General features: G+C 40.0%; 4 protein-coding genes across 5 annotated transcripts; 3 read left to right on the forward strand and 1 right to left on the reverse strand.

Annotated features, from left to right (window-relative positions):
- Window positions 1–1,104: 1,104 nt before the first annotated feature.
- LOC125016065 (signal-regulatory protein beta-2-like) lies at window positions 1,105–3,633 on the forward strand. The gene is made up of 6 exons (XM_047598272.1): window positions 1,105–1,433; window positions 1,526–1,861; window positions 1,961–2,299; window positions 3,015–3,137; window positions 3,228–3,256; window positions 3,345–3,633. The coding sequence occupies exons 1-6, from the start codon at window positions 1,391–1,393 to the stop codon at window positions 3,522–3,524; spliced, it is 1,050 nt and encodes a 349-aa protein (XP_047454228.1). The 5' UTR covers window positions 1,105–1,390; the 3' UTR covers window positions 3,525–3,633.
- Window positions 3,634–6,432: 2,799 nt separating this feature from the next.
- Window positions 6,433–9,554, forward strand: LOC125018612 (tyrosine-protein kinase receptor ver-3-like). Of its 2 annotated transcripts, none has more exons than XM_047602644.1 (5): window positions 6,433–6,654; window positions 6,777–7,469; window positions 8,115–8,237; window positions 8,324–8,346; window positions 8,477–9,554. In XM_047602644.1, exons 1-5 carry the CDS (start codon window positions 6,600–6,602, stop codon window positions 8,594–8,596), a joined length of 1,014 nt encoding a protein of 337 aa, XP_047458600.1. In that variant the 5' UTR covers window positions 6,433–6,599; the 3' UTR covers window positions 8,597–9,554. The 2 variants fall into 2 exon arrangements, with proteins under 2 accessions (XP_047458600.1, XP_047458606.1); XM_047602650.1 differs by having other exon boundaries at window positions 8,327–8,346.
- A 1,408-nt stretch (window positions 9,555–10,962) lies between these two features.
- LOC125020208 (signal-regulatory protein beta-2-like) lies at window positions 10,963–13,463 on the forward strand. Its single transcript, XM_047605519.1, has 6 exons — window positions 10,963–11,396; window positions 11,501–11,845; window positions 11,923–12,264; window positions 12,606–12,734; window positions 12,829–12,869; window positions 12,988–13,463. Exons 1-6 carry the CDS (start codon window positions 11,333–11,335, stop codon window positions 13,114–13,116), a joined length of 1,050 nt encoding a protein of 349 aa, XP_047461475.1. The 5' UTR covers window positions 10,963–11,332; the 3' UTR covers window positions 13,117–13,463.
- Window positions 13,464–14,089: 626 nt separating this feature from the next.
- On the reverse strand, window positions 14,090–15,497 carry LOC125022037. Its single transcript, XM_047608301.1, has 2 exons — window positions 15,010–15,497; window positions 14,090–14,636 (listed from the first exon to the last, which is right to left on the reverse strand). The coding sequence occupies exons 1-2, from the start codon at window positions 15,416–15,418 to the stop codon at window positions 14,188–14,190; spliced, it is 858 nt and encodes a 285-aa protein (XP_047464257.1). The 5' UTR covers window positions 15,419–15,497; the 3' UTR covers window positions 14,090–14,187.
- Window positions 15,498–16,342: the final 845 nt, after the last annotated feature.

Genomic DNA, 16,342 nt, shown 5'->3' on the forward strand with positions numbered 1-16,342 from the left:
GGTTTGTCTCAGTGCATTGTAGTGCTTTATACAAAGTTGCTATTTGCTTTGCATACCATGACATTTATTTTCATTTCCGTTTGTCACAGATGAGTGGTGAACTCACTTATGCGGCTGTGAATTTGTCCTCCAGAAACGTCGCTCAGAGACAGTCTGCAGTGAAACACAGAGGAGACTCTGTAATTTATTCTAACATCAGATACTGTCAACAAGACGGAGGTGCTCCATTTTGAGAATATGGACAAACCAGGGAGAACGAGGAAGACTGAGTGAGCAGGAATGTCTTTCAGCTATGAAATGTATTTGCCTTTCAGGTGGCTCATAGTCATATATAAAATAGAAACAAAAAATCTCAGATTTCAGACGTTGGTGCTTTGCATTTTCATATAATAAACGCTCTATTGAGATCCACTAAAGATGAACAGAATTTTGTAAACTGTTAACTAAGGATTTTATGTATAAAATATTCAACTGTGTTATGACTCTAATCTGTGATGTACCCAAGAAACCTGCAAACACTTTAGCATCAACAGAACAAATCCACTGGTGTCTTGTGTCAGACGTCAAAACTAGATGTGGTAGTTTAATAGAGGGAAAGAGTGAGCAAGTTTTCTTTCCTCAGTTTGGACCCCTTAACACCAGTCAATCCTGATCTGACTGCCACAACTAGAATTTCTGCGGACCTGTGTGCACATCTTTATGACCCCAGACACTTCTACTATAAAAAGGCAGCATGTCATACAGCGAAATCTGAGTCAAGATCGTTTCATGAAGATGAACATTAGTCAAATGGACTTCAGTCACCTCCTAGTCTAAATTCACCTTTTGGATGTGATAGACTGGAACTGTCAAAGCATTACTGTGCAGCAGAGACATCTGCAGAAATTTTCTGCTTCAAGTTCACAGCTGGAAACCTTGCCACAAGAACTGGGTCTGTTTTGAAAGATCAAATGGAGGCCTTGTTCAAATTAATTCCTTTCTCCTAAGCACCTTTTCTTCCTTTCTTTTTTTCTTACCATTATTTGGGTACACTGCATGATTCATCACGTGTACTACACAGTGCCACAAAAAATTTAGGTCTCCATGAGAGGCATGGAACAAAACTGCTGTTTTCACTCTGCCAACCTCATTGTGGTTCACACTGGTGTTAACCTTTATTATCAAAGTGCTGATGACATGTTGACTCAAAACCATGAAAGGGTCACAATGAATGGGTTTTTGCTTCTGCTTGAAAAGCAAATCATGTTTCTCAAAATGAGGATGATGAACCAATCAGACGATTGTAGCGGAATGTAGGACAAGTTGGTGTTATTGAATCTGTTCAATCTACTGCTGCCACAGTAGTTTAGAACAACAGCTCAGAAGAAGCAGGAGCCGAGAAGCAGACAAGATGATGGTGTTTATTGCAAACATCTTCCTCCTCTGTGTGTTGTGTAAGTAGCGTATATACACTTATAGCATCCTTTCATCAGAGTCTGGAGACACAAAGGTGATTATATTCTATTGTTATTTGTTTTTTTTTCAGGTGGGGCACAAATGAATGAAATCTCTCAGCCTGAGGCGCTGCAAACACTGAACCTTGGAGACACAGCTACGATTAAATGCTACATAAACAGTGTACTGACAAATAGAGTTTGGTACAAACTGACTATAAAGAGGAGACTACAGCTTGTTGCAACTTTTAATTCTGACTATAATTATACTACCTTTACTGATGAGCGTTATTCATTAAAGACGAATGCCCTCAACATGCATCTGATCATATCTAGAACATCGTGGGACAATGTTGGAACGTACTTCTGTGGAGTAGTGCTCTTGGATGACATTAAGTTTGGATCAGGAACCTTTCTGATGCTGAAAGGTATTTAGTCTCTGTAGTTGAGTAATCAATCTTCATAGTTTCATGTTGTTTCAGTGTAATAACGCTAATGAGTGCAATCGATTTGGTTTCTTTTTCAAGGTACAAAGATGATAAGTGACTCTGTCGTCCAGCTGCCTCAGTCTCAGTCAGTCCAGTCTGGAGACTCTCTGACCCTCAGTTGTTCGGTTCACACTGAATGCACGGCAGAACACATGAGTGTCATGTGGCTGAAAAACTCTGGTCATTCCGCTCCTGAAATGATTTACTCCGCTGGAAATAACAGCAGCGCCTGCCAGCCGACTGCGAGTGGAGAAACCACTTGTGTGTACAACCTTTTCATGAGGAACATCAGCTCTGATGATGCTGGAGTTTACTACTGTGTGGTGACTTCATGTGGACAAATGCTATTGGGAAATGGGACCAAGCTCGCCTTTGAGTGTAAGCAATTATTAGTAAGCGATTTGTATGAAAGCTTCCTTACTGTACGCAACATGATTCAAGAGTGAAAATTGAAAAACTGCAAATGCAGCTGTGGTTTACAAGGCCTTGAGTTTAAGGAAATGTAAAATAACATGATGCAGCACATTTACGCATACATGCTCAAGCTTTGGTTTAGCTACAGACTTGTGGAACATAATTTATTCAACTCTATTGCCTGATCCGATTGTTAGCATCACGTGATGCTGGAATTAAACGCCATTTGAACAAACATAAAGACTTACTAAACCATTCCTCTTTTAGTCAACCAAAAATGTTTTAATCGTTAAACTGAGTTAATAATACTTGATAATTGTCCGTGTGTGAATAAATAAAATCATGGAGACTGGAAAGAAATGTGAAGATATTGTAACCCTAAGAAAAGGGAGTTAAGACTAAGCCTAACCCTAAGTAAAGGACCTTAACCCTAACCCTAACCCTAAGTAAAGGAAGTTAAGCATCTGTGTGTCAAAGTTGGCATTTGAATTCAGTGTTAATACCTTGTGACGGCCTCAGACATTATGCGGCGGCATGAGTGCGCCTTTACTACACAACTGGCCAAGATTTGGTCAAATTAGTGAAACACGTAAAATATATGGATTTTTTTCCTAATGGTCATTACTGCATTGCAGGTTTGAATACATCAAGTTCAGTGTTTATTTTCTTACGTTTACAGCAAACCCTGACACAGGACTGGGTTCCATCGTCATTGCACTGATGCTGTCAAACGTCATTCTTGGGATTGCGACATTCATTCTTGCATGGACACTTTGTAGGACTCAAATGAAAGACTATTTGGGTAAGTAAAACGGTATGTAATGTAAAATGCATAATATGTTACTGCATTATTGGACACTAGTCACATCTCTTGCATCTCTTGCATCTCCAGCAGCCGATGGATCCGCTGAAGGCAGCCAGGTTTGTCTCAGTGCATTGTAGTGCTTTATATAAAGTTGCTATTTGCTTTGCATACCATGACATTTATTTTCATTTCCGTTTGTCTCAGACTAGTGGTGAACTCACTTATGCGGCTGTGAATTCGTCCTCCAGACACGTCGCTCAGAGACAGTCTGCAGTGAAACACAGAGGAGACTCTGTAATTTATTCTAACATCAGATACTGTCACCAAGACGGAGGTGCTCCATATTGGGAATATGGACAAACCAGGGAGAATGAGGAAGACTGAGTGAGCAGGAATCTCTTCCAGCTATGAAATGTATTTGCCTTTCAGGTGGCTCATAGTCATATATAAAATAGAAACAAAAGATCTCAGATTTCAGTCATGGTGCTTTGCATTTTCATATAATAAATGCTCTATTCAGCAATTTTGTAATTAAGCAAAATGTATTATTGGATAAGTTTGTATTACAATAAAAATAATGGAACTCATTGCGCAATCGTTATTTGTGTAAAATGCTTGCCACTTGTATGGCTGGTTTATGTACTGTTTCTTGAGTACTGCATTGATTATGAATACACCATTTGCTTTATTTTGCTTTTCACAGACTTCCAACTTTTAGGATTACAGATCATTCGCTATGGAAGCAGCGGTTGATATGCAGCTACAAACACAAGCCACAAGTCACTTGAGTGACGGGCGAGACACACAACAAATCAATGATGTTTTAATCACGCATAAAAAAAAAATAATAATAATACATTTTGCTGCTGACCAAGCACTTTTATGACATTAATAATGAAAATGCAGACGGTCGCGGCCATCGTGGAATAAACACAGACTGTAAAAATGTACCAGTCTTGGTATATGTGACGCCCCCTATAGGATTTCTGAAGAGGGGTTATTGCCATCTTGCCAGCTCATAATTCCACGTTACTCCAGACAAATAAAAATGTGAAATGGTGAAATGAGAGTGGACCTGAGGGATACAGGTCACACCGTGTACTGTATATAATTTAAACTAGAGGGTTATACACAAGTTCACTGCCTGTAGTTTTTGATAACAGGCTCTAAACATTATTTTTTATCTGGGTTTTTAGACGAGGGTCTTGATTTAAGAGCCAGTTTCAGGAATGTATCTTTCAACAGATGACATCGCAATGCTAAAAAGCACTAACTAAAAAACCTGAGGGGTGTTAAAAAGCCTGTGTACCCACACTAGAGAACATCATATTTTTTTATGAGGCCCTTAAAGTGTTTCGTTTTTTGGTTTTGCCAAATGTCTGAGATACTCCAGAGCCCGTTGCTACTACCATAGTACCATAGTAGAGGTGAACGACCTATTTTGGACCATTCACTTAAAAAAAAAAAAAAAAAAAAAAAAAAAAAAACAGAAAAAAAAAGAAAAAAAAGAAAAAAGCAGTGTTTCAAGTTTCTACCCATACTACATGTTGTTACTTATTCTAATTTATCGATGTCACTGTGAGTGGTTTCCTAAGTGGCCACATCTTTAGTTCAGTTCACTTAAATGTATGTAGCTTCTTTATATAGCTTCATTGACAATACAAATTGTCTCACATCACTTGACACAATCCGGTCTGAAACCCGACGTGAAACCCCCCGACCACGCATGAGCATGTGACTGTGGCAAAAGTCCCTTTCAATAAGAAGAAACCTTGAACACAACCTGTTCATATGGAGGGACCCATGTACCCAAGGCCGACCGTGTACAGACAGAAAAAGGAGAGGGAGTAGCAGCAGGAATAAGATAAACCTGCTTTAGTAGCAGGAACTTGACAGCCACGACTGTGGTATATCAAAAGTAAGTAAAGCTCTTAGAAATACGAAGAAATTGTAATGACCTAAAAATTAACCAAAAATGCATGTTACACAACGTTGACTGGAAGGATGTGCACTGAACCCGTAATGAAGGAACTTAGTTTACTTACTATAGCCAAACAACATTTACCCATTTGCACTAGAAGGTGGAAACTTCACAACAACATGAAACCTCCAACACAAAATAAACAACATCAAACAGGTTAGCTGAGAACTTCTGTCAAATGTGAAAAAAAGCAGCGTTTCAACAAGCAAAATGAATGTAATGTACACCACCAGATAAAGACAAAGGAACAAACACCCCCTCTGATCTTTGTTAGTTTCCGGAATATCTAGCAGAGGGTGCAACATTTAAAGTAGTCACCACTCAGCATTTGACTTTTGCTTCGAGTTCTGTGGTCAATAAGGTGAGAACTACAGTTGACAGGTTTCCGCTGGTGGAAACTTTAGTCCTGTAGCTCAAACACAGGAAATCTGACCTGTGGCTTCCAGGCCACAGCATAAGGTTTGTGTTTTTAGACGGAAGCCAAAAGCCTAGAGAAGCCATTTTACAAAGGCAGATGTGTGAAATGACATGTTCCACACGTGCCGTCTCTCAAATGGAGACAACTTGTGGACACAAATGTGAAAAACAATGTGAAAAACAAGCCCCCCAAAAAGAAATGTCTCAGAATAGTACTTTGCATTCATCTCTAATCTCACTTGTGCCCCAATAAGGGATATATTTTGAAAAGTGGTTTCTTTAGATACAGCCAAATATTAGTTTATTTCTTGTACTCCAAACTAAACATGCAACAGAAAAAATGTCGTATTTTAATATGACATCAGAGGATATTACAGATAAGGGATATTTCCTATTTTTTGCAGTGAAAAGAACAGGAGGCTGCAACTGCATTAGCCTCATGACATGATACGATTGACAGACACCTTGTAGAAATGGGCTATACGTGGTTTCTAGTTACCCAGGTCAGTGTTAGTCAATCTGCCGTTTCTTTCACAGTGGTAGAGAAATAGTGAGGGAATTTCAATTAAAATAAATTTGGGCACATGAGCTAGACAGGATGCTTCCCTGTAATGTATTTTGGAACATGTAGCCGGAGCAATAACGGCTTTGCAAGGATGAAAAAGAAAAGTTAGCTTTCTTTGTCAATATAGTTTACATGGAGGACCTTCAATTGACTGGAGTGACCATCAACACTATCCACAGGGACAGTGTTACAGTTTCCATTCAATTAACCAGTAGAACCTTTCACCATGACCAACATCTTCCAGACATTGAATCCTATATTGGTGGAATAGCCGAAATTCAATGTTCGCACTCTTCTTCTAAAAGTCATGTCAGGTTCAAGAGTTATGTTGATGATGATGAAGCAGTAACAGGTACAGTAGGTGGCACTGAACACGCGGCAAGTGTTTCTATTATAGGACGTTGAATTTGATTGGCTACTTAAGCACACAGTGATCTCTGAGAAGAGAACAGAACGCACAGAGGTTCAGTTCATTCATCTCAAGATTTGCAGCACGATGACACCTCCAATCTTTGCTCTGTATTTCACATGTATGTTCATGGCAAATATGGGTAAGTTGGGTTTTGTGACTGCTTGTTCACTTTAATTGTAACATAATGTTTGCTTGCTTACTGCGCAGTACAGCTCCTTAACGCATTTAGTTGACTTTGTATTTCCTTCATTTTCTCCTCAGCCCTCAAGACACCTTATCAGCAATCATTAGATTTTAAATCAGCCACGGTTGGCAAAAGTGTGACTTTTCAATGCAGCTGTCAAGACGATGCTGTGGCAGTGATGTTCTACTGGTATAAGCAAGCTCTGGGAAAGAGACCACGGCTGATGTCTACATTCTACAAGCATAATGCTAATGGCACCTTTGAAGAAGAATTCATCCATCCGCGTTTCACACTGACTACTGACAACCAAAAACATCTCCTTTTGAATATAGCAGATTTGAGAATATCAGACTCCGCTACCTACTACTGCGTAAAGAGCAACTTGTATGATTTTGAATTTTGTGAAGGCACTACCATCAATGTAAAGGGTTCAGGCTTAAATATTCAAACTGCGGTCCATCAGTCTTCATCCGAGATCGTCCAGCCAGAAAGATCTGTGACTCTGAACTGTACAGTACACACTGGGAGCTGTGACGGAGAACACAGCGTTTACTGGTTCAAGATCGAAGACGGATCTCATCCAGGGCTCATTTATACACATGGAGACAGGAATGATCAGTGCAAGAGGAAAAACAACACACAAGCTCAGACCTGTGTCTACAACTTGCCAATAAATAGTATGGACCTTTCTGATGATGGGACCTACTACTGCGCTGTTGCCTCATGTGGATACATACTATTTGGAAATGGGACCAAGCTGGAAATAGAGAGTAAGTCACTTTGTACAAGTGGTTGTCTTTATGACCTATCCTTCAAGGATAGATTCATTTCGCATAGCCATACTTTTCATGGAGCCATTGCTCCCTATTACTCTAGAATAGATTTTAACATTTAACACACATCAACTTTCAACTGACACGTTTTATCCGTCCTTCTCAGACTGTTACAGCCCTATATTGTATTGTACATTAAGGAAATCTTAAAATGTATTTTCACGTAGAAAAATGTGAGTTGACTATCTTTATATTCCCAATACATTCACTTTAAGAATGCACCTCTTTGTGGCCAGTATGAAAAAGCAGTTTGTGTAAAGCCATAAATAGAAATACAAAGTGTCCACTGTTTTGTGATCCAGAGCAAGACCTAATGTGAAATAATGGAGCGGCAGTATTTTCATGCCTGTGCCACGTATTTGAAAGGTAGTCAAGTTGCACGGCAGCTTGTGAAATAAAATGTTATTAGCGTTTGGTACATTGCACTGACCACAAAACCTACTCTATTCTTTTGATTTAGACTTGGTTTAGTTAGGCTTAGGTTCATGGTTGGGGTTAATATTGCCTTTTAAGTACTTAGGTTCATGTAAGGGAACTAAATTTGCTATTATAATTTATCTTCTGGTGTCGGGCACTTTGCAGGTAAGGTGGGATCCCTTAACTTGGTGTATATCTTGAGTGGAGTGTTGGCATTCACGACCATCCTGGTGGTTTCACTGGCGTTCGCACTTTACAAAACTTGCAGAGCTCGCTGCAATTGTGAAGGTAATTATCACTCTTTGAAAAATGACGTCAAGAATTGAGTGTTTGTTGCATGTAAATGAGAATTCATTTTCATTTTGTCTTTTCAGTAGCCTCTACGCCAAATACAGCGGTAAGCATCATGTCGATTCTTCTCCTATTGGTTACAACAGTCCACCAAGTGCCATAGTGGATCATTTTGTTGACTCCTGACTCCGTCTTATAGAGGGTTAGGGATTAACAATTTTATCTTTTATCAACAGTTACCCCAAGAGGGAGAGAATCTACATTATGCTGCCCTAAAGGACTACAATGTCAACAGATCAAGAAGAAAGAAGGACAACACCTTGAGTGAATGTGTATACTCTGGCGTAAGGCAGTAGAGTTGCAATATTATCACGTTATCTACGTGAAAGCTTGTCTTAAAACAAAGACATCACATTTCTCTTGTCAGAGGGTTTCTTAGATGTGACAATACCTACAAAAAGTGTTTCAGTAAAATGTTTGAGTTGTCCGGCTTCCATTACTTGAGGTAAAAGTTACATTCCTGTTTCAACAAACCAAGTCATCCACACAGGCGGACGGACAGCATCAGTTTTTTTTATGAATGGATTATTTATTGTGCTCTAATTATGATTTCAAAAGTGATTATGCTATGCTATTCTACTGTCCATTTCCGTTGTCAATGAACCATTTGCTTCCAAATATTAAAAATATTTTCACTCAGACCCTTGCACTGTTAGCTAAGCAGCCCTGCATCCCCGTTATCACATGTACATTATAAACATGAGTAAAGCCAAAGTAATCCGTAAAGATTGGCTGTTTATAGTAAGTAGGTTGTTTACTGTAAGTGCTGCCACAAAAGAGGAGATGCAAGAAACTTGATATAACCCGCTCGCAGTTAACAGTGAGTAGACCCTGTGGTTTCAAGCAGGAAGTTACAACATCAATGATTCTCTGCAGGCTGAGGTCTATTTGTTGCCTGTTTTACCCCTCAGGTGAATAAAAACAAAGCTCTGGTTTATGAGAAACACTCTGTTGCTATGTTTTCCCCGACCCCGTCATGACATTAAATGGAAAAAGGTGAAGGACTCGTGTCAAAAAGTAAGCAGCGAGAACATACTCTACATAAACATAATATAGGTATTTGTAGACAGCCATGTAGGCAACTCCCAAGGAGCGGTATCTGGTAAGTTTGTCAGTCAAGTGGAAGTACAAAACTAAATACCTAAAATATTCGTCCTATTTGTACCCCACATTTTTGGTCTCGATTGTGTTAAGTAATGTTTCAGTGCAATTATTCATTTCAGAAGTGAGTGCTTCCAGAAGATAAACTGTACTTGTTATGCTGGTTTAATAGTCCAGGACCCAGGGATTATGTTCTATATTTGTCCTCCATGCCACACTGATGAACTGCCGTTCATACTAATAACCCTTTCAAATGTTTCCATTCCAGAATAAAAATAATAAGGAATGACATAAATGAGCTAGAGCGGCTCTCAGATGTCGTCATGCTTGCAATGAGTTAACGTGGCCCAAAACCTCAAGGCTTAGCACTGCGGACAGTATAAAACACCACCTGGCCCTAGAAATGGCAAAGATGGAGGTCATCCCCCAAAACACAATGAATGCATCATAACTCGGTATTGAAAGGTCAAAGCAAAAACATATTTGTGGCCTTATTTCAACATACGATCAGCCGCAACATTAAACCAATGTAAAACCAGTTAAACAACACTGGCCATCTGGTTACAGTTCAATGTTCAATGTACCTGGCATTCGTGCGGATGTCACATGTGTACCACCCACCTATACCAGAGCAGACACCTCCACCCCACAGCCAAGGATGCAGCCTGAGACACACACACACACAGGCAAAAACATTTCAGGAAACATGAACAGCACAAGGTGTTGACCTGGCCTCCAAATTCACATCCAAAACTGATCAAGTATCTGTGGGATGATCCACAGAGGCCCCTCCCCTCAACTCATAGGACCCAAAGTCCCCCACTAATAAAATTCTGTTGCCAGACACCGCAGGGCACCTTCAGAAGGCCCATGTCCATTCTCTGATAAGTCGCAGCTTTTCTGGAGGCACAAGGGAGACCTATACAACATTACAGTATTTCCCATGCTGCATGCATTTGGTTCACATGACTGTTAATCTTACCAGATATTTCTGGAATCAGTCTTGAGAGTAAAAATCAGTAGAAGCCTTTTTTTAAGGGAGTGATCTGATCAACAGTGTGCAGGGTCTAAGCTTTAGCACTGTCGACAAATAACTGACATATCATGAGATATAACAAGGTTGGAAAGTGATAGTTTAGTTTACTTTTTGTCATTTAAAAAACACGTGGTTGATGAGTACGTTTCGAGGCCCAGGTCTTCCAGGCGTGCATGTAACTACAACTCGTCCTAGCTTCAACATAGACCTTTGAAGTGGTAAAGCATGTTTGAAATATGATGGACCAGTGTGTTGTTACATAAGTGTAAATCATGCGGTTACTTCTCCTTCCTGTTACACCTTTCAAAAAAGCAACAAGAGAAACTCGTGAATGTACTTGAGGCACAGTCCAGTGTGTTAGCTATTTAATTAATTGAAATAAAGCTGGTCCAATATATACACATATATTTTTTCATCTTGATCTTAATTACCAAGACTACTCAGAAATATTTAGTAACCTTAACATTTTGATTTCCATTTCTACATTTCACAAGGCAATATCACAGGAACAAAGAAACAGTTGCAGGGCAGTAACCCCCAAAGTAACACCCCTCCGCACCTCAGAGAGAGGTGCATTTTCTGAAGTGAAGTTAAATGATCTACTTGACAATTTTTGACACTGTACTGTGGTCTTTTTTTATGTTTCTGAGTTTAACTCACGTACACGTAGCCTGGCCTCATGAGGCCAGTAAAACATATCAGACTACTTGGAAAATTGGGCTGTCAAAATACTTCGTATGACTAAACCCGTTCGCCAGCCAATCAAGAGAGCCTTGATACATTTGAAACCAATGAGGTACCTGACAGACCAGGGAAGGTTTCACGTCTGCTGGTCCTCCAATGAATATCTTAAGACTGCCCTCACTGACACATTTGCAGATCTGCTGTGTGGAAGATGGAACTACAAGCAGAGAAGATGCTGATGTACCTTCTGTACATTTCCCTGCTCTGGTCTATGTGTAAGTAACACAAAAATCCACCTGTCAGATCTATTTTAATTTTTATGTGGTTTTACGTGACTATAAATTGTTATTATGTTTTACTTCTTCTCTGTTTCTTTCAGGTGAACTGTCAGGTGACACCTCCCAGCCTGCTTCTTTCCAAGCAGTGAAACTTGGAGACACAATTACTATCAGATGCCATTTTGATCATTATGTTTCAGCAAGAGTAATAGTGTGGTACCAACTGACCACTGGCAGGAGATTACAACTAGTGGCTTCAACTGATACGTTGTACAATCTGACAACATACGGAGAGAAATCTCACCATTGTTCCGTCAACTCTGACAGGATGGGAAGTCACCTTGTCATTTCCACGACTACGTCAGAGGACACTGGAACATACTACTGTGGACGGATGGATCTAAAGGGGGTTCAGTTTCAACAAGGGACCTTTCTGATGATAAAAGGTAGTACTCACTGTACCTTTTCATTCTTTTTTTCAGTGTAAAGATAATGATCAAAGTTCAATGGTTTCTACCTCAAGGTGAGAAGATGGTCAGCGACTCTGTCGTCCAGAAGCCTCAGTCTCAGTCAGTCCAGTCTGGAGACTCTCTGACCCTCAAATGTTCAGTTCACCCTGGTCAATGCACGGCAGACCACATGAGCATCATGTGGCTGAAAAACTCTGATCATTCTCTTCCTGAACTGATGTACTCCTCTGGAAATAAGAGCAGCGCCTGTCAGAACACTAAGAGTGGAGAAACGACCTGTGTGTACGACCTTCCCATGAGGAACATCAGCTCTGATGATGCTGGAGTTTACTACTGTGTGGTGACTTCATGTGGACAAGTACTGTTTGGAAATGGGACCTGGATTCACATTCACAGTAAGACAACAGTATAAGTGCAAGACCTACATATATATATGTTGATGTTCACAGTAATGCCGACATCCACCCACCAACCAAATACATACTTGTTAGATTAACTGGTTATTCTAAATTGGCTGTAGGTGTGTGTGTGTGTGTACATGTCTGTCTCTCTGAGTCATCCCTGTGATAGACTGACGTCCTGTCCAGGGTGTACCCCACCTCTCACCCAGTGACAGCTGGGATAGGCCCCAGCACCTACCTGTGACCCTCCAGGGGAAAAGCAGTTACAGAAAATTAATCAATGTTGACAGTATTACAAACTGAACTGCTGTGGATTTCTTGTTTTTTGTTCGAAGGAGAAGATCCCAAACCGCTTGATCTGAGCCCAACCGTTGTTGCACTGATGCTTTCAAACATCATCCTTGGGGTGGTGACACTTCTACTTGCGTGGACACTTTGCAAGAACTGCAAGAAAGAACCCATGAGTATGTAAACCCCCAATTTACTCTTTCTATATATTAGCAGTATGCAGAGAGAATTTCTTCAGATATGTGATTGTTTCCTTCTTTTTTTATTCAGCATCATCCAGATCCACCGATCAATCTCCAGAGGTTGACCAAGTAATGGATTCATGCCTTCTTTTTTTTTTTTTTGACACTTATGATGTCCTCTAGTGTTTAGCACCCAATCACTCCATTCAGGAACATGTACAAACGCTGGTACTTTCATGTCTTTCAGACTAGAGATGCTGTTGTCTACGCAGCAGTCTGTTCTGCTTCCAGAATCTCCTCCGGCAGATCAGCTTCGGTGAAACAAAACAGAGACACGATCATTTATTCGGATGTCAGATTCCGCCAGCAAGACTGAGAGACCTCAAAGGAAGGACTCGAGAAAGTGGAAACAACTGGACTATTGTAGAGTAGCAGGCATATGCCTGAACATTCACGAAAACTGTCGTTTCGTTTTGTCGGTGAGCTGTGCAGCAGATAAGTGATCACTAAGGAAACTGCATTAATGGAGTTAGTCAATTTAATGAGGCTGAACTGATTTTTTTTTTTTTTTGTATTTATACTTGTTTAAGATGTTTGTTTTGTTTTTTTGAAAAAAAAAATCTTATTTCTTCATGATTTAGTTCTCTTTTTCGTTTCATATCATTTTATAAACTGCACTGTATTACTTATGAAGAACTTTCAATAAAGACCAAACAAAAACTAGTGAGACACAAAATTCTTCACATACCTGCTACATGTGACTGTGCTGAATACTTTTCTCATACTGGTCTGGATAAATCTGTCAAGAAAATCAACAAAAATATCTGTATATCTATGGGCTTTCTTCTATGACTCACAAGCAGTGACATTTCAGTTTCATCACAGAAACAGGTTACACCTTTGAGTCTTCTTGTAGCCCTCCTGTGGTCAGTGGTAAAAGAAGAGAAACTATACATTGGTGTACTTTGTGTCTATTTAAACCCTGTGCTCTATTTGTTTTTGCACATAGGTGGTTTCAAGCAGGATGTGCTCATTCAGCTGCAGAGAAACTCCAACCCCCCCCCCAAGACATTAAATAAATCACAGTCTACTATTTTTGTAATGAAGCTTTATATTTAGACATGTATTGATGTTCCACATCAGAGTGCGTGTGTGTGTGTTTCAAACCTATCGCGGCTCTTCAGCAAAAATCACTGATCTTATGAAGCGCTGTGGTTTGTAAAACCGAAATTGAGCGAGTGGCAGCGCATTCACACACTTACATTATGCAACACAAAGATTTTTCTGGTCCTGACAGAGCACCAAGTGTAAGCATGTATGAAACAAACAAACAAAGGACACACTTTAACAGCTTTATCAAGTTTGGAGTTTAATTATTGAAAGTGTAAGATACAAAACCGTTTTAAATGAATGGAAGAGATTTGTACTAAGACAACTAAAGTACGCTTCACCTGCTCTTCCTGATGAAAACGAGCAGACAAATGGTAATAAAGAAGAAAAGAAACCCAGCTCTAATGACAGAGAGCCAGGCTAAGATTCTAATCTGTGCCACTTGGTCTACAACGTCATCTCTGATGAGCAGCTTGCTTCCATTACCAAACAGTATCTCCCCACAGGAGGACACAGCGCAGTAGTAGATTCCAGCATCAGAGGCGCGTAGGTTGGTCTTCTGCAGATGGTAGACACATCTCTGTGAAGGCGACTCTGGAGCAGAGACAGGTTCACAATGACCACTGTGTGTGTGAAGGATTCCTTGGTGTGATCCATGTCTGAACCAGTAGACGCGATGTTCTCCATCACAGGTCCCAGAATGAACTGTGCAGTTGAATGTCACAGAGCTCCCAGGCTGGACGGTCTCAGTTACTGGTTCCTGAACAGCTTCCTGGTTGTTTTGTCCTATAGAGAGTTAACATTCTGAATTTTTTTTCTTGCATTTTTTTTTTTTTAAAATACAATTGTTTAAATAAAATTTAGTTAACTTTACAAGCTCAAAGAGATTCAAACGTCAAGTGAAACGTGTCAAACGTCATTCAGTCAATGTGACGTAGAAGAAAGACTTAACAGATATTTATTTAAATTAAATATATAAGCATTATGGACAACATATGTGGATGTTAACTAGAGAGTTTGTCTAACTTAAAGTACCAAGTGTTACAAGCTGTTACAAGTGTGTGTTCCCCACAATGTACACCTTTAACTTTCAGCAAATAAATGCAAAAGGAAGTAGGGATCTGAAGTTGATTGCAATGAAAAAATAGATGAACAATACCTTCAACACTCAGAAAGACCCCTTCCCCAAATTCCACCATGTTGGAGTGTGAGCTTCCACAATAATATGTAGCTGAATCTGAGAAGTGGATGTCAGAAATGTATAAATGATTGGTCCCTTCTTTCCTTTCCACAGAGAAACGAGGGTTCATCTCCAACCACTGGAAGACTTTGGACGGCTCATCATATTTGTAAATGATAGACAGGAGCTCAGGTCTGCTTCCAAATCTTTGTCGGTACCAGGAGAAGTGCATTGCCACTTGGCTTTCATAGAAGCAATGTAAGGTCACGTTTGTCCCAACAGTGGCGGTTCTCACCCCTGTGTCCTGGTGGACTGGTCCACACTGGATCGCAGCTGACAAATGAACTGGTCGAAAAAAATAGAATGTTGTAGAAAGGAAACCCGGCATTTAATTCTTGGCCTAAATTATTATCAAACGCCTGAATATAATTTATGTGAAGAAACTTACACACTCCACAGAGGATCATATATAGATGCATCGTCTCAGAGGTCTTGAGGACTAAATGTTTTGAACAAATGAGCAAGCATCACCTTGAAAATGGGGTTACATTTGATTGGCCGTTAAGAAGGTCAAAGTCTGTGACACCGAACATCCGCCTTGGCCACAGTAGGAAATAAAACAATTTGCATCACACTGCAACAGCTTAGAGGAGATTTAACAGAAGACAAACTGATAATAAGAGTTCAGAAGAATCACGTAAACCTCAAAATGTGATATATTAGAGACGCAAAACTTGTCAAAACCATTTTCAAAGCTCTGTCTCTTACATCTATTTCCTCTTCTACCATGACATGACAAGTTGAAAGCATCAGTAACTTTGATCTATACATTCAGTGCAATGGAAACACTTCCTGAAATGAGAGACTATGGTAAACAGAGGCATGGAGTACCTCCATGTACATGGTGAGTTAGGGGGGATTTTACCAACCGTTTAGGTTATATGTCAACTTCACAGTACAATGACACAGATGATTATCTACTATGATCTCTGAGAGGAGCAATGTGCAAAAGAGCAATGGCGCCGGCAGATTGTGACTGAGTTGTCCAAGTGTCTGAGAGAAAATACCTTAAACAAAGCTGTTGGAGTTGGATTTAGAACTCGTAACACCTTAACACCTGCAACCCTGATAACCACTAGCTGAAACCTAACCTGTAAACATCAGCTGTTGGCCTATGAGACTAGACTTGGGTTCCCAAAGTAGAGTCGCCCTGACTTGCCCTTGACTTAACAGTCTGTCAAAACGTACCTTACGAACGAGGTTTGGGACACCCTGAAGCAGTCATGTACAGACCACAAGGGCATTGTTCTTT

Source organism: Mugil cephalus, chromosome 1 (genome assembly GCF_022458985.1).
Source record: "Mugil cephalus isolate CIBA_MC_2020 chromosome 1, CIBA_Mcephalus_1.1, whole genome shotgun sequence".
Taxonomy (NCBI): Eukaryota; Metazoa; Chordata; class Actinopteri; order Mugiliformes; family Mugilidae; genus Mugil; species Mugil cephalus.

Bases quoted from the DNA above. Each gene is read 5' to 3' on its own strand.
- LOC125022037 (XM_047608301.1), bottom strand. From the start codon at position 15,418: ATGCCGGGTTTCCTTTCTACAACATTCTATTTTTTTCGACCAGTTCAT. The intron at 14,637-15,009 runs GTATTGTTCATC...AACTCTCTATAG, and splicing joins GGTCTTTCTGAGTGTTGAAG to GACAAAACAACCAGGAAGCT.
- LOC125020208 (XM_047605519.1), top strand. From the start codon at position 11,333: ATGGAACTACAAGCAGAGAAGATGCTGATGTACCTTCTGTACATTTCC. The intron at 11,397-11,500 runs GTAAGTAACACA...TGTTTCTTTCAG, and splicing joins TTCCCTGCTCTGGTCTATGT to GTGAACTGTCAGGTGACACC. The intron at 12,870-12,987 runs GTAATGGATTCA...CATGTCTTTCAG, and splicing joins AATCTCCAGAGGTTGACCAA to ACTAGAGATGCTGTTGTCTA.
- LOC125018612 (XM_047602644.1), top strand. From the start codon at position 6,600: ATGACACCTCCAATCTTTGCTCTGTATTTCACATGTATGTTCATGGCA. The intron at 7,470-8,114 runs GTAAGTCACTTT...GGCACTTTGCAG, and splicing joins GACCAAGCTGGAAATAGAGA to GTAAGGTGGGATCCCTTAAC. The intron at 8,347-8,476 runs GTAAGCATCATG...TTTTATCAACAG, and splicing joins CCTCTACGCCAAATACAGCG to TTACCCCAAGAGGGAGAGAA.
- LOC125016065 (XM_047598272.1), top strand. From the start codon at position 1,391: ATGATGGTGTTTATTGCAAACATCTTCCTCCTCTGTGTGTTGT. The intron at 2,300-3,014 runs GTAAGCAATTAT...TTACGTTTACAG, and splicing joins GACCAAGCTCGCCTTTGAGT to CAAACCCTGACACAGGACTG. The intron at 3,257-3,344 runs GTTTGTCTCAGT...CGTTTGTCTCAG, and splicing joins GATCCGCTGAAGGCAGCCAG to ACTAGTGGTGAACTCACTTA.